This window comes from Denticeps clupeoides, chromosome 1, assembly GCF_900700375.1.
Source record: "Denticeps clupeoides chromosome 1, fDenClu1.1, whole genome shotgun sequence".
NCBI classification, from domain to species: domain Eukaryota; kingdom Metazoa; phylum Chordata; class Actinopteri; order Clupeiformes; family Denticipitidae; genus Denticeps; species Denticeps clupeoides.
In genome coordinates this window covers 33,822,289-33,846,824 of record NC_041707.1, presented here as the reverse complement: position 1 = coordinate 33,846,824, position 24,536 = coordinate 33,822,289, and the positions used below count along the sequence as shown (strand labels likewise).

At 42.7% G+C, this 24,536-nt stretch overlaps 1 protein-coding gene across 11 annotated transcripts in view; it reads right to left on the bottom strand.

Annotated features, from left to right (window-relative positions):
• Positions 1-24,536, bottom strand: part of syne2b (spectrin repeat containing, nuclear envelope 2b) — a 100,292-nt gene that overhangs the window by 25,816 nt on the left and 49,940 nt on the right. For 10 of the 11 annotated variants that reach the window (XM_028973043.1, XM_028973076.1, XM_028973118.1 and 7 more), the window contains 34 exons: positions 24,284-24,421; positions 24,008-24,160; positions 23,138-23,272; positions 22,209-22,361; positions 18,822-18,920; positions 17,293-17,763; positions 16,007-16,192; positions 12,751-12,906; positions 11,929-12,048; positions 11,709-11,824; positions 11,477-11,606; positions 10,992-11,108; positions 10,602-10,757; positions 10,313-10,513; positions 9,665-9,766; positions 9,419-9,541; positions 8,678-8,878; positions 8,436-8,606; positions 7,054-7,188; positions 6,742-6,941; positions 6,183-6,315; positions 5,668-6,030; positions 4,596-4,748; positions 4,196-4,372; positions 3,704-3,859; positions 3,411-3,566; positions 2,884-3,054; positions 2,671-2,804; positions 2,389-2,590; positions 2,127-2,309; positions 1,838-1,957; positions 1,429-1,583; positions 1,179-1,326; positions 880-974 (listed from right to left, as the gene is read on the bottom strand). In XM_028973043.1, coding sequence (XP_028828876.1) covers positions 880-974; positions 1,179-1,326; positions 1,429-1,583; positions 1,838-1,957; positions 2,127-2,309; positions 2,389-2,590; positions 2,671-2,804; positions 2,884-3,054; positions 3,411-3,566; positions 3,704-3,859; positions 4,196-4,372; positions 4,596-4,748; positions 5,668-6,030; positions 6,183-6,315; positions 6,742-6,941; positions 7,054-7,188; positions 8,436-8,606; positions 8,678-8,878; positions 9,419-9,541; positions 9,665-9,766; positions 10,313-10,513; positions 10,602-10,757; positions 10,992-11,108; positions 11,477-11,606; positions 11,709-11,824; positions 11,929-12,048; positions 12,751-12,906; positions 16,007-16,192; positions 17,293-17,763; positions 18,822-18,920; positions 22,209-22,361; positions 23,138-23,272; positions 24,008-24,160; positions 24,284-24,421 — 5,609 coding nt within the window. The remainder of the gene's footprint in view (positions 1-879; positions 975-1,178; positions 1,327-1,428; positions 1,584-1,837; positions 1,958-2,126; positions 2,310-2,388; positions 2,591-2,670; positions 2,805-2,883; positions 3,055-3,410; positions 3,567-3,703; positions 3,860-4,195; positions 4,373-4,595; positions 4,749-5,667; positions 6,031-6,182; positions 6,316-6,741; positions 6,942-7,053; positions 7,189-8,435; positions 8,607-8,677; positions 8,879-9,418; positions 9,542-9,664; positions 9,767-10,312; positions 10,514-10,601; positions 10,758-10,991; positions 11,109-11,476; positions 11,607-11,708; positions 11,825-11,928; positions 12,049-12,750; positions 12,907-16,006; positions 16,193-17,292; positions 17,764-18,821; positions 18,921-22,208; positions 22,362-23,137; positions 23,273-24,007; positions 24,161-24,283; positions 24,422-24,536) is intronic. The other variant, XM_028973110.1, reaches the window with a different exon arrangement.

Genomic DNA, 24,536 nt, shown 5'->3' with positions numbered 1-24,536 from the left:
ATTTATAGAAGGTGAAGAAAACCAGACATCGGTAACCTCAATTGGGACACCTCAAAGAATAAAAAGAGCAACGTCCGCTGTGCTACTTGTGTTTCTCGGACAGTTACGCTGGTTTTGACCCTTTGTGGATTACCCCTGTGTCTGTATCGATTTCCCCATCTCACTCACGCCCCGACCATTTACATTTACATTTACAGCATTTATCAGACGCCCTTATCCAGAGCGACTCACAATCAGTAGTTACAGGGACAGTCTCCCTGGAGCAACTTAGGGTTAAGTGTCTTGCTCAGGGTCACAATGGTAGTAAGTGGGATTCGAACCTGGGTCTTCTGGTTCTAGTTACCCACTAGGCTACTACCACCCATATAGCCCCCAGCGTGCCGCTTCGAACAAACTGAATACACTGTAACTAGAACCTTATATATTCTTGTATATATACTTGTATACTTCTGCCAAAACACAGTTTTTTTATACATAAAAAATAAAAGTAAAAATAATATATGCAGGGTTATATTAACACTTCATATTGCGGAAACCAGGTCCAAATGACTTTTTTAAGTGAAGTGATTGTCACACGTGATACACAGCACATGGTGCACACAGTGAAATTTGTCCTCTGCATTTAACCCATCACCCTGAGTGAGCAGTGTGCAGCCATGACAGGCGCCCGGCGAGCAGTGTGTGGGGACATTGTTTTGCTCAGTGGCACCTCAGTGGTACCTTGGCGGATCTGATTACAGGGCCACTTCCTTAACCGCTAGGCCACCACTGCCGACTGTTGGCTGTTTGACTGTTGCCGACTCCTAATCTAGAAGTATCTAGTGTGGGTAGAAGTGTGCGGCTGTAAAGAGTGTTTAGGTTGGTGTGGCGTGGCTGTACCTGTCATCCACCTCTCCTCTCTCCAGCAGGCACAGTGCTTCAGCGATGACTGAGTGCAGGATCTGGTGGCCAATAGAGAGCTCAGCCTGAAACCTCTGACAGAGAGAGAGAGATCAGAGAATCAATCTCATCAATTTAGTGAATCTAATATCCATTACTGCATCTATCAACCATATATAGCCTGTATCATTTTTCTATTTCATTTCAGACACTGTTATTTTTCTTTTTTATTTCAGTGTGACACTAGTAAGACATGGTGTGTGTGTGTGTGTGTGTGTGTGTGTGTGTGTGTGTGTAACCTGGTGTGTATGTAGCTGCTCTCGCAGGTCTTTGTAGCAGCCTGGTAACTCCACAGCTATTTGGTCCTCCATTCGCTGCAAGAATTTCATCCAACTACTGCACCTCTCCTCAAAGCCTTGTTGCTGTAGACTCATCACCTGGAGCTCACTGAAACACACACACACACACACACACACATTTGTATACACAGACAGTTACAAAATATATGGGCATTCTTCTTGAGTTTATACTTGAAATTTAAACACACACCTGTATTGCTCAAGTCCTCGAGCACATGACTGAGACCAATTCCTGTTCATGGTCTGTAGTTGCCGGGTGACACAGTCGCTCAGGTTCAGACCGTAGCTGAGGTCGTTGAGAAGATCGAGGTCAGGAGAGGCAGCACTCAGGTCCAGAAGCCCACACTGCAGGCAACAAATTAAAATCTACAGATTAATCATATGAACGGTGATTAACAACTATTTAAAAAAACTACAATCATTCACTACAGGAAACATGCTTACACATACTTGTAACTTTAACTGCAAGAGTGTATAAGAATAATGTATTTCTGATAATGATTTTATGTTTCCATATAGGTTGAGAAAACGGATGGCCAAAACAGATGGCTTGCTGAAGTATTCAACCACAGTCATTCACAGACTGTTCTGTTTCTGACCTTTTCAGAGTCACTGAGATCACAATCTTTGATGTTCGCTTGATTTTGCTCCCAATCTCCCAAGTGTTTCTCAACAACAGCAAAGAGGCTCTCAAATTCCCGAAGCAGCTCCGTATTCTCCTGTACAGAAGCATACAGTAGTACCAAGAAGTCTTTTCATGAAAACCATTGTGGAATAACAGAAAACTATTAATTAATATGAAATACACATTTATACATTTCTTTTTTATTATGTAACTAGCTTTATGCTGGTTGATGTTGGCAACTGATGTTGCATTGCAATTCTTACCTGCAGTTGACCAAGTTTGATTGACAAGGCCTGGCTGAGGTGCAGGACACCCCGTGACAGCATACGGCTCTCTGACTGGACAAAGACAGCAGATGAGGGATCGAGACATCCAATTAGAGCCTTGGAGGCAACAATTTCCTTTTCCAGCTCATCCTCAAGAGTGTTTCCATTTTCCTGTAGTGTCTGGGAAAAACAAGTGATTTAAAGATGTGCTTTATTTATTCCAATAACAATTCAGCTGTCAAATAAATGCATACTGTACCAGCACGGCACGTATGTGTTCAGTAAGAGCCTCGGCAGTGATCTCTACATTTGTGTGGCTGGACATTGCCGTAAGCTGCTCCTGGTATAGCTGAAGGAGCTGTGAGCACGGGGCCGAGATGCTGACATAATGCTGCCACACCTCCAGCACTCCGTTGCATCTCCGCAGCTCATCTGAGAGACTCTGTTTCACCTCACACCAGCTAGGACACGCCAAAGATAAGACTTCATCGACAGATTTCTGAAAGCATGTCTGCGTGTTTAGAACTGCAAAGCGCCTCACCGAGCCATCTCTTTTTCAAGCTGCCTAGACAGAACCTGGGCAGAGGCGGCATGTATCCGGCCCAAAAAGACAGAGAGGGACTGATGCACCGCCTCCCATTTCCCATCAGCCTCCTTTGCCTCATGATGGAGAAACTGAGTCGAGGAAACAGGAAAAGAACAGGTTCAGACCTCTGGTGCTAGAAGACAGGCAGAGTTGCGAGCTGGACAGCACCTCTAGCTTCTGTATGTTGGCTTGTAGGGAGTGGAGAGTGAGCACGGGGGTCCGGCAGTAGTCCAGGGTCTGGTGGGTCCTCAGGGTATGTAGTGAGGTCTCCGTCAGCCCATTTTCAAACACAGCCCACAACTCCAACAGCTGCTGCAGTGACTGCCTAAGAGCTGCGCTCTGCAGACAGAACCGTAAAAAGAAGCCCAGAGTGGTGGTATATTCAGGCGGTGTAATCAAATGCAGAGCAGGCATCTGAACACTCAAATGCAGGATAAGAGATATGCCCAATCTAGTCATATTCAGAATTTTATGTGACCATTTTCTTCATCAAGCACAATTGCACAGACTGTTCTAAAGGGTGCAACTGCTGTATAATTACTGTGTGAGGCATTTAAAATATAATCATTTTTGAAAAGCGACTTTTTCATAATTATAAGTAATTATAAGCAATAGCAATTTTCACTCACTTAAAATCCAAACAGAGTAATTTAAAATCCACTATGGACACGTAAAAATCACGCGTGAGAGTTTACCTGCTGAGAGAGAGCAGAGCAGCTCTGAGAGAGGTCATCTATCTGGCCGAGGAAGGCCTCGTCTCGGTTCTCCTTCTCCCCTTCCTCCTCACACACCCTCCTCTGCTTCAGCGCTGACAGCTCTGATCGCTTACAATTCAGCTTGTCCTCAAGACCCTGAAAGAGGAGGAAACGGAGAGGGACAGCAAAGTAGAGACAGTAGTTTTGAAGTGGATTTTTACATTGTTGCACCTAGAGCATAATATTTGGTCTGTGCTTATGTGTAATGTAAAAGTGAAATTTTTTTAACAAACCTCACACTCTCTCAGGGTCACCACTGCCTCCGAACGACAGCAGGGCTTCTCTACCAGTCGCAGCCAAACTCTCCGACCTTTGACCCAACCAAGCAGGGGCTGTAATCTGGCCTCTCGCTCGGAACAGATAGCCAGCAGCATCTCCACATGGTGGATCTGCACATATATAGTAAAGAACCATATGACCAAACTCTTTAATCATCATAAACTTTCAGCGTTATTGGATGTTAACAGTCCTTTTATATGCATATTTTAATGTATTTTGTTTTCACATATAAACAAATGACTATAAATCCATATAGTAGCTGATACACTAAAAACTGAGTTCAGTATTGTTTTAAACATCTCTTTGTTCTGTGTTGCTTAGGCATTAATCTTTGGAGGATTTTGCCAGAAAATCAGCTTCAGTTTTTGTAAAAGACAATAATTAAACAACTTTATGAGTAAGAGAAGAAATAACATGTTGATATTATTGTACTGGTGTGCCTGAACCTGTGTGCTGAGGGCTGCCTGCAGAGTCAGCCATTGGTGGTTCATCTCTCCCAGCTCCTCGGCAAAGTGAGTGTCTGAGTATCTGCTGGCCTCTGTGTCCTCACTCCTGGACGGGACGACAGCCTGGTTCACAAAATCCACAGTCAGATGGTGCAGAGACATCTCCAGCTGACAGTCCTGACAGTGAGACAGAAAGAGACAAAAGAACTAAAATAACAGTAGTTACAAAATACGTCAAATAATATGTACAAGGCTAATTTATTGAGCACACAAGCTGCACGGATGTGTAAATCTTTGCAAAACTATACAGTGGCGTAATGGCTCCAACCCATTACTACTATTGTATCAATGCAATAAAGGAAAGTTGGCTTGTGCGGACCACCTCCTAAAATCACCATACTTTGTGGCTGTGGAGCTGGGCGGCAAGATGGGCAGCAGTGGCAGGGGTCTTGCACAAATCGGCTTTCATCTCTTCTAGCCTAACCTCAGTCACACCTATCCAGGAGAGAACCTCCATCAAGGCCTCCTGTGGAGACAGTCTCTCCATCACCAGCTGCGAGAGAAGGATAGAGTGAGGAAGAAGGACAGATAATGGTGGGTGACAGCAGAAGAGAGAAAAATGAAAGGAGAGAAGAGGGGGCCAGGGAGAAAGGCGAAATGAGTTCACACATGGAAAGTAATGGAAAAACTGGATAAGAGCTGCTTCAAAAATATGCCTCCCAACAGCTACTCAGTCCAGATAATGGGTCTGTGACTGAGACACAAAGACAGACCTCACACAGCTCGTATGAAATCTCTGTATGAAACGTTAAAATGAACTATATCTGCCCATCCACCCATCTATACATTTTCTAATCCCAGCATATCCTTAGAGAAGCTGAACTCTGTAAAAGAATTTTACTGAATCTGGAGTATAATATATAGTTTGAAAGTGAAGTGATTGTCATTGTGATAGACAGTACAGCACGTGGTGCACACAACGAAATGTGTCCTCTGCTTTTAACCCATCACCCTTGGTGAGCAGTGGGCAGCCATGACAGGTGCCCAGGGAGCAGTGTGTGGGGACGGTGCTTTGCTCAGTGGCACCTCAGTGACACCTTGGCGGATCGGGATTCGAACCGGCAACCTTCTGATTACGGGGCCGCTTCCTTAACTGCTATATTATTATATTATAAATATTAGACATCTTAAATCTTAAAGATTTCACCTCCTTTGAGAAACAATTTATTTTGTGCACCAAATATAGAAAATGATTTAATTTGAAAAACAATGGTGATATGTTGGGCTCTTATATTCTTGGATCACTTGTATTTATCTTTAAGATTAATATTTTTACAGTTACATGAAGTAACACAGATGAATAAATGTGCTTTTCATTTATGAAAATAAAAGTGCAAATAAGAGTATTCTGAGAACATTTTGAGTCTTATATTCAATATGAGGTATGACTTCATATTTTCATCCACCCTCACCTGATGGAGCTTCTTCTGGACAGCTGGGACATTGGACAAAATCTCCATCCAACCTTGCTCCACTTGACAGAGCTGCCTCTGCACAGAATGAACAGGTGGAGTCGCAGCCACAGAGTCTCTGCTGGAGGCGTCTGTGGGGACTAATGTGTGAGGGATGCTGGAAGAGGTGTTTGAATTAGAAGAGGTGTCTGTAACAGCTGAGGAGTCTTGGTTAGAGGATGTATCTGCAGTACAGGACGTGTCTGCATCAGGGGATACATCTGGGTCGGTTTGCTCCCTCTCACTGAGCTGCAGTAACTGGGTGCCGCAGCTGACCACTGATGCCTTCAGTGTTGAATGAGCCACTAATTCTTTGGAGAACTCCTGCAGCAGAAAGAAGAGGCTCGCGTTAGTTTTCTTGAATCAGTTATAATAACTAAAATACACATATGTATAGAAACAGACTAGAGTTTGTGTCAAACAGTGGAAAGAAACTGACTGAAGAAATGTCTTGCCATTAAAAAGTGTACGCTCACCAAAAACTGATGAAGGTGGGAACAATCAGGAGGTGCATTCTGATCACACAGCACCGTGCCATTCTTCCAAGCCTGCAGTCGCTCCTTCACCTCACCCATCCACTCGCACAATGTCACAGAATCACTGCAAAATCTGTGGAAGCAGACCAGCGCCTTTGCATTTTTTTTTTCTCACAAGCTTCCCTACAGTATACAACAGTGCGGGCAGTATGGGGGTCTAGCAGCTAAGGAAACAGTCTTGTAGCCAGAATTCTGAATAGTCAAGGTGTCGCCCCCACACACTGCTTCCCAGAAACCGTTCATGGCTGCCCACTGCTGACTAAGGGTGATGGGTTAAATTCAGAGGACACATTTCATTGTGTGTCACAGTATGATGTATATATCACTGTATATCACAATGACAATCACTTCACTTTTCATTTGGTTGTTCTGGTCTGGCTGGTATGGCCTTGTGTTAATGGGCACTGTACTGAAAACATGCTTTGTCTTTGTGATATTTCTTTATAATGTTTCAGTGAACATATTGCAAAATAATTACTGGCAGTATATAGCCATTCACCTTCTCCAGAGCTTCCTGAGTGTGTGGGTGGAGCTTTGTCGGTGCTCCAGCTTCTTCTGAAGGGCAGCCAATCGCAGCTCCAGTGCCTGCCTAGCTGCACCCACTCCTTGGCAAGACAGCCCCTCCTGCTGCAGCCTCTGAGCCTGCTCTAAAGTGAGGCAGCACTGTGCCTTGTTCTTCACAAGGGCAGCCTGAATCCTCTGGAAGACCAAAGGTGTCCATTAACATTGCTGGTCATTGACTCTCAACATAAAACTGAACAAAGTCCACCTCAGTCTTAGTTTACATTTAAACAAATCTGCAACTAAGTACCTGACACACTGAGATCCTCTTCTGAAATTGATCTTCAGCTTCTCCCTCCTCCACCTGCATCTTTGGAAGGTCAGCCTCAAGCTCTTCCAGAAGCTTTTCTAGCCCCGCCTGGTTCTCTTGCCACTGAGACCACGCCTGAAGTACACATCATATTCCATGCTTAAATAATGGAATATTATTTTAATGATTGAATGAAACTCATGACAGCACCATCACTCACAGAAGCTTATCATGTTTGGGCCAGGCATGGAATTTTTACATTAAATGATTCATTCATTGATAACATATTTACTTCTTTTGTTCAACAGAAATTCATATTCCATAAAATAATATTTCTATAGATTCCTGCAACTTTGGTATTGGATCTTTTCCTGCCATTCCAACTTTCTAATCCTCATTTAAAAAGAATTTTAGACATGAATCCCTGCTCAAATTTTAAATTTTTACAGCATTTATCAGACGGCCTTATCCAGAGCGACTTACAATCAGTAGTTACAGGGACAGTCCCCCTGGAGCACCTTAGGGTTAAGTGTCTTGCTCAGAGACACAATGGTAGTAAGTGGGATTTGAACCTGGGTCTTCTGGTTCATAGGCAAGTGTTTTACCCACTAGGCTACAACCACCCTACTACAACCAAATGGGCTAATCAGGTCTACAAAAACATTTAGAACTTGACAGTTCTAAATGGCAAATGAGAGGAGGACTTGGATGAAATACTGTCTAATGAGATGTAGAGTAGGGCCATAAAAACGATGACCTTGTTTGATTTGCTTTTGATGTAAGGTCATTCAGTTCAAGGTCTTACATCAAACACCAGCCACAATCGCTCATATGTCTTGGTTATGTCCCTCGCTTAAAATTTTCTGGCAGGCAATATTTTCAGTTCTGCAAACTCCAGTAGATGACTATGGTGTTACTGTAATTTTTGGGGTTGTAACTCAAGAGTTTGCAACTATTATAGCGAGAAGACTGGTGGCATTAAAATAGTATGAAAGTCCCTTCAAACCTTTTGACAGTTGATTAAAGATATGATGCACAATGGAAAATAATTGGTAGAATTATTTAGTACATGTTATAGTACATGAAAGACATTGTCAAAAGGACTAAACATGGAAATCTATGACAGGTTTTTTTTTCCCAAAAAGATTTTATTGGCATACAGCAAAACCCATTATTGGGAAGGGGTTGGTGGGTATTTCTCTGTTCCGTTTGAATGTAATTGAAAAAGAAAAAAACATCCTCAAGTAAGCCTCAAAGGTACAATAGAGTTCCAAATGTAAAACCACAATGATTACATTTCACTGGGCTTTAGCTGTGATCCTTTCAATGAGAACCTAATCACAAAGAACATGACCATTAAGATATAAAAAACTGTTCCATACCTGTAGAGTGTCCTGCAGCCTGCTCCCTCTCTCCACAGCCTCCTGCTGAAGCTGGTCCACCAGCTGCTCCACGCTCATCATCTCACTTTTCCAAAGTGAGCTGCTGTCAGGTAACCCCTGGGACACCCTCTGCAGGGTCCTCAGGTGGGTGCCCAGGGACTGGAAGAACTTCTGTTGAATTCAAACCACAGCAACTGAGATGATAGGCACCACACAGCCCCCACCTGGAAAAGGCACAGTACCTTGTGCATTGCGATGAGGCCCTGCAGCTGGGCTGGGCTACGGAGCTCCAGGTGAGGAGTGGCGGTGAGCTTCTCACTGCCCTCATCCAAGCGGCACTTCAGGGCTTGGAAAAGGCGCTCGCAATGCTGCTGGAGCTCCAGACTTGCCACCACATACCCACTGCGTTGCTTCAGAGATGAGTACATGCTGTCCAACAAGTCCTGAGTAAGGATGAGTCATTCAGTGAAGAATCTCAAAAACCCAAAACATTTCATTAAGCAAAAATGTACATTGGGGTACATTGCCATACATGGAGAAATGACCAAAACATTTATGTTACCCTTAAAATGTTATGAAGAAGCTATGATATGCTTTTATTTAAATCGGGGGTGTCCATTAAAAAAAAAGCATGCAATAATAAGTTTGGGGAAGATATTAGCATATCTCGCGAAAGTGAAAGTGATTGTTTTTGTCTGTGTGAAACACTGCAGCACAGCACATGGTGACACAATGAAATGTGTCATCTGCATTTATCCATCACCCTTGGCGACAGGCGCCCAGGGGAGCGGTGTGTTTGCATGTGCATAAAGCTATAATGGAACATTAATATTTATGTAATATTTATGATGCTTTAATAATATGCTAACATGACTTTATGGTTGAATTTATATGGTTGACTGTAGAGTGTAGTCAGCGTGTTAGCATATCTTAAAGCCAACATATGTCTTCATGACTTTGGAACCATGGCGCTAGGACGACACCTCAAGTTTGAAGGTCTGTTGCTGAATGGCAGCTGAGGACAGGCCTCGAGTGTCCACCTCGTCACTGAGCAATGACAGCTCCTTCTCCTGTACCTGCACTTCATCCTGTAGACGCCCCACGTCCTGTAGTGTTTAAGACAAATATCATTGTTAATGTTAGCATGTTGGCATGTGTCTAGACAGCAACACTGAACTAATAAAAAAAAAACTGCAAAAGTTTGCTTTAGCTCCAGATTTTTTTTTTACCTGAAGCTGTTTGGAAAGGTCTTGTTTAGCCTCACCATTAATCAGTTGCTGTAGAGCAGCTTGATTAGCCAGTAAAAAAGCATGCAGTTCTGTTACATGCCTCTGTTGGGTTAGAAATAGACAGATTATTATGAAAAGATGGGAGCTGGATCTAAGATGCATTTGTTTATTAAGATAGTTAGTCAGTCTGGATGAGATAGGTAATTACCTTGTACTCTGTTAGCTCGATTAGCTCAAGTTTTTCATGTAAAGTTTAAACTCCTGCTGCTCACACTACATGGATTCATTTACTGCATCCACCATGCGTGCGTTTACTGCAAATACCTTATGAGCTAGTGCCACTAGATTGCAGAATAAATGCAAAAACTACTACCAGCAAATGATTTGAGCTACCTTTAAAATGGGTCTATAAATGTATTTATTCTGTAGCAACTATTCCTTAATAGTAATTTAAACCAGGGCTCTCAAGTCTCGTGAGGCACACACAGGCACACACAACACACATGGCATTTCTCACACTTAGAAATTATTAACATAGAAATTGTCCCCCCCCAACAAATTCTAATAAGCAATACTTATAAAATGTCTGTTTTTGGTTTTTAGGAGAGATGTCAGTCACATAATAAGAACATGAAATGAGTTTGTCACCTGATGCTGAGTTGCTTTCTCCATTTCCTCCTGTTGGTGTGTTTGTGAGGCCAGGACAGTAGCCTGCACATCACACACACGTCGCTGAAGTAAACTCATACACAGAGAGGCTTCTTCTGATACCGAACCCAGAGCTCTGGTGACCTCTGACCCCCCACTGGCCAACTCGGAACTCAAGGATGCCAGTCCTCCGGAAATAGCCTGCCGGAGTTCGAGATGAACATTAGGTGGATGGATTCAGGCAAATTCAATATTCCCCGCTGAACAGATCATGGGGAGGTCTCTTTACCTCCAGCTGCTGCAGCTGAAGCTGCCTGTCCTCATCTGTGGGTCCGGGCTGGGAGAGCAGTAAGCCAGACAGGGAGCAGAGAGACAGCTCCAGTCCACACAGCAGCTCAAACAGCCGCTCATCCAGATGTTGGTGATGCCGCGCCTCTGGGCCTTCCTGCAGAAAGAGACCCCATACAGAGGTAAACCACAACACAAGACCATGGAGCAATGAGGCAAACACTTAAAACACTTGACAATGGATACAAAGGGGATATTGAAAGCAGATGCACTGGCAGTACAAAATAAATTCACACGCTGACGGAATGAATCTCAGTGATTCGGATGTGATTCTGTGAATCTAAAACATGCATAGAACTAGTCTGAAGTCAGTGTGTGTGCGATCACTGACCTGTGTGGCGCGTGCCAGCTCTCGGAGCCGTGCCAAGTGTGAGAGATGAGTGGTGAGCTCCTGCGCACACCGAGCCGCTCCTGCACGGTTCCAAGCACACACTGACGAGACAGGGACCTGTCGGGTGAGAAACGCCGCAATGACACACACAAGAATCCTGCATAGACACCATAAACAGACGAGAAAGGACTGCTCGCTTGTCAACTAACCACGCACCAAGTTCTTTCTGTTGGTGTGCAATCAAAGAAGATGCATTTTATTGATGCTTTATAACAAGCAACTTTATATAATAACAGAAGTGATGACTGACAGCGGTCATGCGGCCTATTTTCTCATTATGGAGAGTCAGGTTCATATTTTAAGGTGTCATTTAAAAACTGCAGGCCGACGGTTGCCAGATTAGGATTGGAACTTGGTGGCATAATTTGATTGTCGTAAGAGGCAGTACGTGGTTGAGTAAAAAAAGTGTCTTCACGCAACAAGACCTGTGGACCTGTGAGCTCCTGGACAAGCTCTTCTCGGTTAGTTAGTCTTGCGAGGAGGTGTGTCCACTTCCGCTGAGCAGCTACATCCTCTTCTTGTCTGTTACAAAGTCTGTCAGCTGCAGCGCCCGGCCTGTATAGTGCAAGATTACAGGTCCATAAAGTCGAGTATCCTGTATACTCTCAATAATATGAGTGTGTGAGGAAAATACTGTATATGTGAGATAATATTCACTTGGCCTGTGTGTGCAGGTTCTCTTCGGAAGGTAGGCTCTGGAATCTTCCTCTCCTGCCGTGACGTGCGATGGCCTCAGTAAGATCCCTCTGTTCGCTCAATCCCTGCCCCAGCTCCTGACAGCGAGACAGAGAGTTTGCTAATTTAACTATTATAAGGCACCCCTTATAAGGTTTGTGTGTGTGTGTGTGTGTGTGTGTGTGTGTGTGTGTGTGTGTACCTTCTGCTGCTGGAGGCTGTTCTGTCTGATCAGTGCACTCCTGGGGGAGCTCAGCATCTCCTGCATGCTGGTGCTGCGCTGCAGCCTCTTCAGTAGGGGGCGCTCTGTTTTAGGTGAGACCTTTAGGAAAGTGAAGTGATTTTCATTGTGAAACACTACAGCACAGCACAAGGTGCACACAATAAAATGTGTCCTCTGCATTTACCCCAGCATCTATCTTGGTGAGCAGTGTGCAGCCATGACAGGTGTCCGGGGCACCTCAAAGACACCTTGGCTGTTCAGGATTCGAACATAACCAACAACCTTTTTTTTTTCGATTCCATACCCACTAGGCCTTAGCCACAAATGTGGAGTGAAAGCATCAGAGATATTCTACAGGTTAACAGCTTAGGAGGAAACTATTACTGTCCTCCCACATGCTGTACACTACACTACTTTAGCAGAATGTTTCTTTTAAGGTTCATATTTAAAAAAAAAACATTTAATAAAAAAACTGAGAAAGAGAGACCAGTCAGTCTTGACAGGTCTGGCACCAGATAAGACAAACTGAGAAACAGGAGCTTTGTGTGTTAATGACTCCCCCTTTTCATTTTCTTTTCCTTTCCAAAACAGATGTTTATTCTTCTGGGCTGGGTGCTATAATTGGTTGATGATTGACCAGGGGCAAAAAGTGACACAGAAGTCACAGAAGCCGGATGAAGGTCAAACTTTCAGCAAACTTCTTAAAAAAAATAGCCTGAGGAACTGAAGATGTATTTAAACAATTCGAACGGCACGGCTACATCGATTAAGTCAGAAGTATTTGTGTGCGTGTGTATGAACCTGTGCTTGCTCCTCCGCTGCTCTCTGCTGCAGCACCAGTTGACAGGTGACCAGGTTGTTCTTCAGCAGCTGCAGTTTGGAGCTCAGAGCCTCAGCCTCTTGCTGCTCCGCACTGGACAGACCAGACACCTGCTGCTCCAACTGCAGAAACAGCTCCTACAGACACACACAAACACAAGGTTGCTACTATCTTGTTTTTCCAATCTGATCACGTCAGATTACTGGATTATTTATATAAAAAAGAAAAAAACGTAACAAACAATTATTCTTTTAATACATTCATTCATAGAACTGACACTGAAGCTTGCGATTTGTAATAAAAATAAAAAGTCATTAGTACCTGACAATATGGAGATAAAGACCTCCTTGACCAATTATTGACTTTAACACATGATAACCAGTTTGTAATAAATCAAGATACCCATCCGGCCTGTCACTTATGAACATAGAGATTAACTGACTTTTTACTTTCTGATACATTTCTGCAGAAAACATCTTCCTGACATATCTTAGAATGTATTCTAAAAAAAAACGTAATATTCCCCAAAATGTGTGTGTGTGTGTGTGAGAGAGATAGAGAGAGAGAGTGTTCATATCCCTGCCAGTCCCCTATAGCTGCTCATTGCCAAATTTAAATCCCCACTCCACCTCTCACCCACGCACAGTCTATGCACAACCAAACCCAATCCAACTGCCAGCAAGCATACACACGAACACACTCTTAGTTGTTTTCACATCTTTGTGCAGACCTAGGCTAACCCAAACATGTATTGGAATAAAATGAAATATCAAACAACTTCTTAAATCATTCTGTGCATAAGCAGTCTTGGACAGTAAAAAAAAAATTGGAGCACAAGACACCAACAGACAAGCACACTCTTGTCCAAAGGTAAAAGTCCAACTGCAGACCATAACACTGACACACTAGTTGTCAGTACTGCAGAATCCATACATGTGTAAATAAATGATAAACAATCTGTTGCACCCAATGGCTTTCTGGCAGTCAGACGTCTGTTCCCCAGTGCAGCCATGAAGATCTGCAGATAACACACATGCAAAACTGATAGCTAGCCACTGAAGTGCCCGATGAAAAAAATTGTATGGGGTGTGTCCTGATTTGCAGCAAGGTTCGAAGTAACACCTCCCCCCTCACCAGAGCAAGCGTGCTCCGACCGCAGCACACCCAGCGGTGTTTGTCATTCTGAAGAACTATTTTCAGAGTCCCTCTGTTCCACTGGGCCATATGTCAGTTGGCATATTTAATGCCAAACAGCTGGAACACGCACGCTTTGTAACACGGGAGCCTTTCAGCTCCCCGGCAACAACAAAAAGAGCACCAGGAAGGACTTGACGGTGCTATTCAAGCCTTTAATCGACCTCTATTCAAGCCGTTTATCCTGAGTGGCTTCTATCCAAGTCAACAGAAAAAAGAAAAAGAAGAGAGACGGAGACAGTCCATTTTAAATGTGAATATTTTGTTGCAAGATACTGTAATGTACGTCCATATTTGAACACGTAGGTAAAAGCAGTGTCTCAGGCTGGCTGGATATCTTGATTTATTATGAAATGGTTATCATGTGTTAACTCAATAACGTGGTTCCTGGTTTGTCAATGAGTTTATATCTGGATTTCGTCATGTGTTTGCACATTCGGAGAGGTAATTTAGGTTAACTTTACTGGTAGTAACACCACATACATACTAAACCTGTATCCAAATTTTACATTTTAATTGCTGCTGATGTTTATTGCAACTTATTGCCACACAGCACTTTAAGTGGCTGTGGAGCTCATTTGAGTGTCTGTGTATGTGGCCAACTGGGGTCTGTCTGAGCACAAGCTGGCTACATGAATTTCACAAACCCTAAAATTACATTCCAGAAACATTCCAGCAACATGTTTCACAGAAAAATATACTAACCATGTTTTCGGATTTCTGAACAGCATACCCACAACTGTATTACAAAAACAATCATTGAACTTTATAACCAGGCAATTAACTTCTATACTAAAATTAAAAATGTTGAGGCAGTATGTTGATTTACTAAATAATAAGCTTCATTAACATTTCTCTCATGGCTCTCCCACAGTAGTTCCAGAAGAATCTACTTAAAACGACGACGGCTATGTGATGCGGTATGACTTTTGTGGCATGTAATGAACAGAAACATGTGTGTGTTTGGTGCCGAGAACATCTGTTCCCCATGATCACAGACACAATCATGTCTGGTAGGTGCAGCTGAAGTTATAATCTGCAAAAAATAGGCACTCAAGCGGAAGTGACTAATGTTCTAAGACAGACTATTGCCATGTTTCTGCAAATGTGAGTATTTTAATTTCATGTATTTATCTCACGAGAGAAAAAGCTTTGGGTGGCTTTAATTGCTCAGACGCGAAGGTCCCTTCAGTCCATAACCAGTACAAAAGAGTGCAAGGGGTTCTCTAAACATTTACATTTTACATTTACAGCATTTATCAGACACCCTTATCCAGAGCGACTTACAATCAGTAGTTACAGGGACAGTCCCCCCTGGAGCCACTTAGGGTTAAGTGTCTTGCTCAGGGACACAATGGTACTAAGTGGGGTTTGAACCTGGGTCTTCTGGATCATAGTGGTGTGTTACTCACTAGGCTACTACCACCCTAAACATGCACAGGCGATCAGTTATGGCTCATCGCTGCATAATAATCTCGTGAAACTACAATACAATTAGAGTTAACATGAGCAGTAAATTATACTGTAAATTATACCCCAAAGCCACCTACTGTCATTGAACCTGATTAAAATGAAAATCTTATTAAATCTATTCTTCTTGTGCATACATTTGCGGACAGAATGGAGGTCTGAGGTTCTCATGGAAACACACACATTAAACCTTGAATCTGACATCATTAACCTGATATCCACAGTCTCCAGGCTGAAACATAACACCAGTGTACTTCTGCATGTGCTGGGTGCCCCAGGCAACACGCACACACACACACACACACGCACACACACACACATACACACAGAGTGACGTAACTGCTCAAAAGCAAACGTATCTCACTGAAACTGCAGTTAAGATGCAGTGGTCAGTACCAGGACGTACATGTACACAGTTTGCGGACAGTGTGTCAGTGGGTTACTGCAGTAATGCCACACATACTACAATACAGTGTATAAATATTCCACACAAAAGTCAAAAATTAATATGAATTTCTGTTTTCTGAATTTGGCATTTAATGCGGTTTGTGAGCCATGTGACTGGCGGCTTACCTGGCAGGTGAGGAGCTGCTGCTCAACACTGTTCTTCATCTCCATGGCGGATGCGGGGAGTCCCGGGACTCCAAGGCTCTGCCTGGCCTCCTCCAGCCTCCTCTCAAGCCGGTCAGCCTGCTGACAGCAGGCATGGAGCACCGCAGGAGTGTCTGCTGTACCTGAGCCCCAGGCTTCACCTGAGGCCTACAGGTTACAGAAAAGCACAAGCACAGTCGGGTCAGTCAGGAAGGGAGGTGATTGAAAGGGAGAGGAGAAGAGAGAGACAGAAGAGTCAGAAGAGGAGAAAACTAAAGCCACACAGGCTGAATTAAAACGTGTGTCTGAAATAACTCAGACAGCCAGGAATGGGTGTGTCCTGCCACCTGACCTGAAGAGGACGGGACTAGAAAAACTGCTTTAAACACGTACACATACACAAAACACACACACACGGCTACTCTTTGGCCCGCCCCTTTCTCCACCCACCTGTGGTTAAAGCACTTCCTGAAAGAGCCGGCACAGCTCGAGTGACAGATCACACACACACAGGCAGAGGCTGAACAGGCAGAATTCTGCACTGAGCTGGGACTCTTTGTGTATTCCAGAGATACAAAGTGTGTGTGTGTGTGTGTGTGTGTGTGTGTTATTGTTATTATTTACTTATGCACAAACACACACCCTTGATTTGGTGAAATAGTAATGAGACACTTTCCAAACCCTTATGGTTGTTTGTTGTGGCTGTTGTTATTCACACTTTCACTTTATTTAACACAGCAATATTTTAATTTATGTGAGTGTGGTGTCAAAACCACGGGGCAGTGGGAAGTGGTGGCGGTCCCATAATCAGAAGGTTGCCGGTTAAAATCCTGATCCGCCAAGGTGCCACTGAGCAAAGCACCCTGCTCCCTGGGCGCCTGTCATGGCTGCCCACTGCTCACCAAGGGTGATGGTTAAAAGCAGAGGACACATTTCGTTGTGTCACTGGGTGCTGTGCTGCAGTGTTTCACAATTACTTCTCTTCAGTTAGACTTTTAAGGGGTGTTGAAAAAAATGGATCAAAAGATCATTTTCATGTTTAACTAAACCAAAAGTTGAAATTAACAACCTATGGCATGCTGGTTAAGCAAATGTTCATTTGTGTTCTCATTCGAAGATAAATTGAATAGATACCAAGCTGAACATGAACTAAGATTTATAATGCACGCTTTTTATCACCCCCTGAAGTCTGAAATCGGCAAGGTTAATTCCAGACGTCCCAGAAAAGTTGCATGGTGTTTATAACATGGCACAGGAAGTGTGCTTACCAGCGTTTTGGTTGGAGGGTCATCTTCTGTACTCTCCTGGGGGACACTGTCTGTGGTGTGTGCAGGTAGGGGGCTGGGTGGGGCAATTGGTGGATGTGGCTCAGCATGCACCAAGGCAGATTTGGCAAAAAGCTTCTTTTCTCTGCATGTGTCTTCTTCTTTTCCATGCCCTAGCAGCAGCTGAGAGCATTGAGAATTTGGTCTCACTGTGGCTGTATCCTCACTGGACAAATCCCCAACCTCTGAGCTGATTCTGACCTCTAGGACAGGACAGTTGTCTGAAATTTCACAATGTGTCCTCAGACCTTGTGAGTCTGGGGTCAAGGTCTCTGTTACCATGGTAATCTGTGTTTTCTCATTGTCCTCATAAAGTTTGCTCTGAGCCTCCCTAAGATTGTATGTTGGATATATGTCATGTGGTTGCTTCTTCAGTCCCTCTGGCTGGCTGTGATCCCACAGCCTCTCATGCTCCTGACACAGAAACAGAGAGATGGGGAGGAAGGGAGGAGCTGAAGATGGTTTTTAGGATTTATTATTTTTTGATGTCAAAGAAAAAAAAAGACAAACTGCATTCATGACAAAAAAGGAAAGAAAGGGTCTAAATCCATACAATAAAACTACAGGCTACAGTGAGGTCACATGGAATACTCAGTGAGTTTACATAGGCAGCAAATACAGTGTAAACTATGTGTAAATTTAATTTGTACATCAATCAAAATCAACTCATTACTGAGCAGGACAGTCCATTTTCCAGGGAATAAAGGAAAATAATATACAACTGTGTCAAACTGCCTTGCAGCAGAAGTTATTTTAGCAGCAATTTAGCAACATATCATCACTATTACATATTCTCAGAGTGATGAGAAACAATATTTTAGACATGCATTAATAACACCTAATTCCTCATGGTGTGGTGACAAGTCACTTTCAATTATAAATATTGCAACGAGTACATCATAAAAAACATGCCATTAATTCAAAGATTTATAAGTATTGTGATATTTTTTGTATTAAAAGAATAAAAAAACATGCAACTACACAGATCTAGCACATTAACACATTCATTCAATAAAACTAGTAAATAACAAAATGAACATTGGCACATTTAAGTAATATTTAATATAATTGATATTGAAAAATAAAATGTAAGTTTTGGGTAAAAATGTTCAAAACTAAATTTTATGTTTCAAAAAAGGCTTTGCTCAACAGATGGGTTAAGCTGTCAGTGCAATCTGAGTGCCTTCCTGCACTGTGTAAAATCAAGGCAACAACTCCTATGGCACCAGCATGCTGAAAGATTAGCATGACAAATACTAGGGTCCAAGAAGTTTCAGGAATTTTGTCTGCCATGTAAATGCACTGAACAAAAGGAAAAAGACATAAAAAAGAGGTTCTAGTTATGCAGAGGTTCTACAGAAGTTCTAAGGTGGAAGAGCTGCACACTAAGGGTTCTAAAACTAGGAGATGACACAAGAGTAGCCTTTGGAGGGGGGTAGGGATACATCTTCTATGGATGGGGTTTTGGTTACCAGATCACTGGGTAGAGATTGTGTTTGGGCTGTTTCCATAGGTTGTGATAGACCTTCCAGTTCATTTGTCCCCATGCCTACAGATAAATCCAATGTGATCTGAAAGAACACAAAGCATATGTAATGGAGGTTAATATATTTATGTATAATTATGTATATTTATGCATTCAAACTGAAGATCAAAAGCAGTGGTTAAAACCTTGAAAACAGTAGTCACTAATTCAAAGAGAAGAAAATGATGGAATTGAAGTTTAATCTTGATAGTTCTAGAAAGAGCAGTTCTAAAGTTCTAAAACATTGCAAAGCAAATTCATCAATAACAGGGGATGGGCAGTTACACAATCTACATGAATAAAATTCAGCTCAATCTCTGTGATCTCTGTGCTTTGGGCCTTTTTCACAATCACAATAAAAATGGCAGAAATTAGCATATTATGTGTGTGTTTACATTACTTCTAAATGGAGACATGTGGCTGCGAGATATCCCATGTCTACTGGAAATTAGCAGCTCCCTGTTGCCCACAAATTGAATAAAATATCCTGGAAACTAGAGTGTGAGACATAGGTGGCCTAGCAGGGCAGTGGTGGCCTTGCAGTTAAGGAAGCGTGTGTTGTACTGTGTATCACAAGTAACAATCACTTCACTTTCACTTTCAGACAGGACATATCCCAGTGACAGCTCTGTGCCCCAGTGCCAGAAGTGCGAATTTTGGGGATGAAGGTTCAAAGAAGCGGCCATGGTCCTTGACTCTCCAGTTCATGATATAAAATTTAAAGTATTTATCAAATATGTTGACTCTGCTGTGCTAGATATCTGTTGTGCTAGGCTCGAATAAGCAGTCTACGCAATGACCCACAGGAGAGGTTTGCGTCAAAACTTAAGTAAAACAAAATGCAGTACCATGTTATGTGGTTCACTAGGTAAAGCTAGCAAAGAGTGAAATGGCTGAAAACAGAGCCAACAGGAACAGGGATAAATATGTTAATATGTTGATAAACTATTTATTATATCTGGTTTCTTTATTTCAGTCTGGCAATATCATACATTTTTCCAACTGAATCTTAAAAGCTATGGATTGTTCAGTATGTTATAAAGAAGCACCACTAGATGAAGCCAGTTGAGCAAAATGTCTTTTACAGTGGGTACAGAAAGTATTCAGACCCCCTTATATTTCACACTTTGTTTTTATATTTCAGCCATTTGCTTAAATCCTTTAAGTTAATTTTTCCTCATTAATGTACTACTGTACTTTGTTTTGCATAGTTTTATACATTTTCTTTGAATCATTCTATGGAACATGCCCCCTTGCATCATCCTAACAAGCAATATTCCAGTACGGCAGTTAAGACTGGTTGGCAATTGTTATGGCATCACAACATCAGTCTTTAACCTCTTTTCACTCTCGGAAGTAGCTCACTGTTCACTCACTGTTCACAGAACGAGTTCATACCTTGTTCACCAACCGCTAGCTAGTCACCATGCTACGATAGCTAGTCACCATGCTAAGCTCGAGATGTACAAAAGGTCTATGGCAGAATTCAAGAGTCCCTGATGCAGGTTGGCAATCCAAGCCAGTCTGTCTGGAAGAAACCCTGTGAGGGGAGTAGCCACTTTTGTCACATGACTCCGGTCAAGTGACAGGTGGACAGGTGAGAACGCGGAACTGGGCAATGCCTTTGGCATTTAAACAGTGCCAGCTAGCTGCTCGGTGCTCAGTCATTGTGGTGATTTCATCTTGAACGACTCGGCTCATATTAACTCCATGTAACTCTTCCCCTTCCCTGCGACCCATTATCTCATACCTTGCCTTCCCCACACCTTTCCTATTTAAACAAAAATGAGCATTGGTGGATGTTGCGGCATCAGCTGCTACCCAGTTGTAGAATAAAAGGTAGAAATTCCCCCACCTCTTCGTGCCTTACCGCAATTAGGTTAAACGTTTCCCTTGACACTCACTTTCTCTCTCTACCTCATTCACCTGGTGACAGAATGACTGAGCCCTCTGTTAACCCAGCGGAATTTGGGGCACTGCATAATACAGTTTCCCGACAGTTTTCATCTATCGCAGGAGGTTTGTGTCCCCGAGCAAGACACCTGACCTTGAGTGACTCCAGGGGGACTGTCCCTGTAACTATTGAACGTAAGTCGCACAGGATAAGAGCGTCTGATAAATGCTGTAATCCCAACCCTAACCATACATTTTTGTTATGTCATTCATTGTTATGTGAATTGCCATATTGTTGGGTTTTAATGAGCTTCGGTGCAGGAAATGCCATTTTTTCCCATGACAGTGATCACTCGGGAACTTCCTTTGTGTTACATGTTTGGTGCTATTTTGAACACAGAATTTAAGTTGCACATGCTTGAGCCCAGCCTGGTGCTTCCAGAGCACTGGAATTGAGTGAATGGCAGGGGGAAAGCATTACTAACCAGTCTCTCATTTTTGAGATCCAGCCCCACAGATACTCTTCATCAAGGGCTCAAATCGCCTTCCTCTTATAGCTCCTCAGTGGTCCAACCATTGAGTGGGCAGCACCACCACTGCATCCCTCATTTAAGCAGCCTTTGTAGAAGAACTGAAGTCCATATTTCGCCATCCGGATGGCATGGAGGACGCGACATGACAGCTGTACCTCAGTCAACGACTTCACAGCTAGATTCACAACACTGGCCGTCAAGACCCCCATTGGACCCTCACACTCTCTACTACAAAAGTTTGGTACCCCGAATTACCAGTTAAATGGTCAGATGCCGGCCACCTACGATGCCCTAAGGCAACTGGCCCTGTGAATCGACCTCATTGGCTGCCCCAATTAAGAGTGACCACAACCGACCCAACCCAGCCCGATATGAGGAAACCCATGCAGCCTAGGAGGACTGCACTGACCCAGACCGAATGGAAACAATGCTACTGGGAGGGCCGGTGTGCAACTGTGCTGAGCCCACACACCAATGGGCCATTTGTCCTGTGCGGCCGGGAAACAAGACCCATTCGACTGCTCCTTGCCTCACATTGTTCCCCTAGAATCTCTGCAACTTCCCATAATGATCACATCCATTAATGGTCAGCCAGTGACATCAGGGCCAGTCAGACCACTCCCCTACGGCTGAAATAATGACCCATCATGTTCTTTGTCACATCCACAGTCAAAAAATTGCCAAAAAGCAGTACAACTCCCACCATGGCATCACACGGCTGGAACCAGCTACCTTTAACTATTGTGTTTAAATATCATAAATGTTTCTACCACTTTTATTTGTAATGTTTCCTTTTAGTTTTACTCGCCATGGTTTTATTGTGGATATCTTTTTTTAGTGTTGCATGAAAATGTACAACATTTTTTACTTGAATAAGGTCTACATTAATACTCTTGAGTAAACAGTACCTTTGGTTCTGAAGGTTCACTACTGAGCTCTGTGGTTCCTGGGGTTGTTTCTGATTGAGATGTACTCTCAGTGCTGGATGCAGTTGCAGCTGTTCCTTCTGTGTTTTCTGTTGTTACAGTTTGGGTTCCAGGTATAACATTTGCATCTGTTTCCTATGCCAGAGAGAGACATCAGGTTGGTGGCTTGTTGTAACTTCACTACACACACTACTATAGGGTGGTAGTAGCCTAGTGGGTAACACACTCGCCTATGAACCAAAAGACCCAGGTTCAAATCCCGCTTACTACCATTGTGTCCCTAAATTGCTCCAGGGGGGAACTGTCCCAGTAACTACTGATTGTAAGTCACTCTGTATAAGGGCGTCTGATAAATACCTTAATGTAAAGGTAAATGTACTTTCAGTAATGAGTAGCTTATAAAAAACAAAATAGTCTTCATTCTTGTAAGATTTCAAATACATGGTGCATGGGACCAAATTTTCTTAAAGAAAAACAATAGCAGAATGATGTCTATCTGACTATGTTCATGGTTTTTCACATTATTTGATTTTAATTTCAAATTATGTTCCCAGTGATGTGAAAACCAGAACTGACTTGTCTGCAAAGCACTGGTCCGTGTACACTGTTTACTTATTTAACACATTATATTAGATTTTTCAGCACTATGAGATTCAAGCTCAACTTTCATCTGAAATTAAATTCACACCTTTAACTTTAGAGGAGGTTGGATGAGGACACTGGTGTAGCCACATGCATCAACACTGCCCTCTAGAGTTACATTGAAGAATATGAACACTATTATCAAGCACATTCAAACCATGAAAAAAATGTCTGTTTAGTTCAATCAAAGGTAAAGATGGATGTATGAACAGCTGGTATACATTCCTAATAAATACAATATAAGATATAAATTAGATTTCTCATTTTACCTCTAGATCACTGCCAGTTTCACAAGTGTAATAAGTTGAGCTTTCTTTCTCTTCCTCTTCCTCATCCACTACTTCCTCCTTTACTATTTCTTTTTCATCATCCACCATTTCAGACATGGATATGGGGCATGCAACCTTCCAAGAACACACATTCGTGTTTAATGCTGGTTAGATAGCAAAACATAATATGATTCTGTGCATTCTAAACTGAATTTTAATAGAGAGTGAGTGATTTTCTGACATTCATTCATGCACACACAATCTATTATATAATAGTATTACATTATTATTTTTATGCCTTAATCTTATCATTTGTATTATGGTTCTTCTTTTAGCTCTTAGTACAACTGAGTCAAGAGTCGTGTCCCTCAAATGCATCTCTATAAATACACAAGGTGTCAGGGAAGGGCATGGCATTGTGGTGATCCGAAAGAATGTTTAACCAGGATGATGGGAAATTTTCGTCTCAGTTTAAGTTCTCTTTAATGCACCCAGCAGAGATACATAAACGCATAATCTTAAGCATAAATCTCCCTTCATCCTGACTAGGGCATTCAGGGGCAGGTGCTTCACGTTCAACTTTAGCAACTATGTTGCCATGGCATCGCTAGTACTGATTGCCCAGCAACGGCTGGTAGGGAAACTGCTACGCCTTGAATTGCAGAGCCCCTCCCACTCCCATCACTGACTGATCCTATCCCCAATCATGTTTGTGTTCACATGTACTTCTTTCTTCCTTTTTTACCAATATTTGCATAATGCAACTGTTATATTTCATTTAATGTCAATACTTTTAGGTTAAATACTTGAATATTTCTGACTGTGCTGTGCTTTTATTTTTCAAATGTGTGTGTAGTGGGATTCTTGTACCTCAGGTTGTAGCTCTGCACTCCTCTCTCTTGCCCAGCTCAGTCTCTGCTCAGGGCTGGACTCCTTTACCGTCATCAGAGTGGCTCCACACTTCTTTAGCACATCCTCCTCAACGTGAACGATCCGAAGCTGCCCCACCTCCAGATCACTCTCCTGCCACAAACACACAATACAAATTAACACACCATAAATACACAACATAAACGAACATACCATAAATACACAACACACAAAATGATGGCTTGAGTTACGTTTCAGAAGTATTGCAGGTCTCACCTGGATGTCCTCCAGTACAACAGAAGGCAGTGTAGTAAGGGTTTCAGACATCTCTTGAAGGGTTTCCTCTGGGGTTTGTATGGAAACAGTGGCTTGTACTGAAATCTGTTCTTCTTCCTCTGACTGTTCAGGAACCAGCTTGGAAAAATAGTAGGAGGAACAAATTTGAGATCATACAAATGACCCAGGGCCAGAATATTTCAAATACATCTGCCAAAATTATTTATGCCGAATATTCGTGAACCTGGTGGCA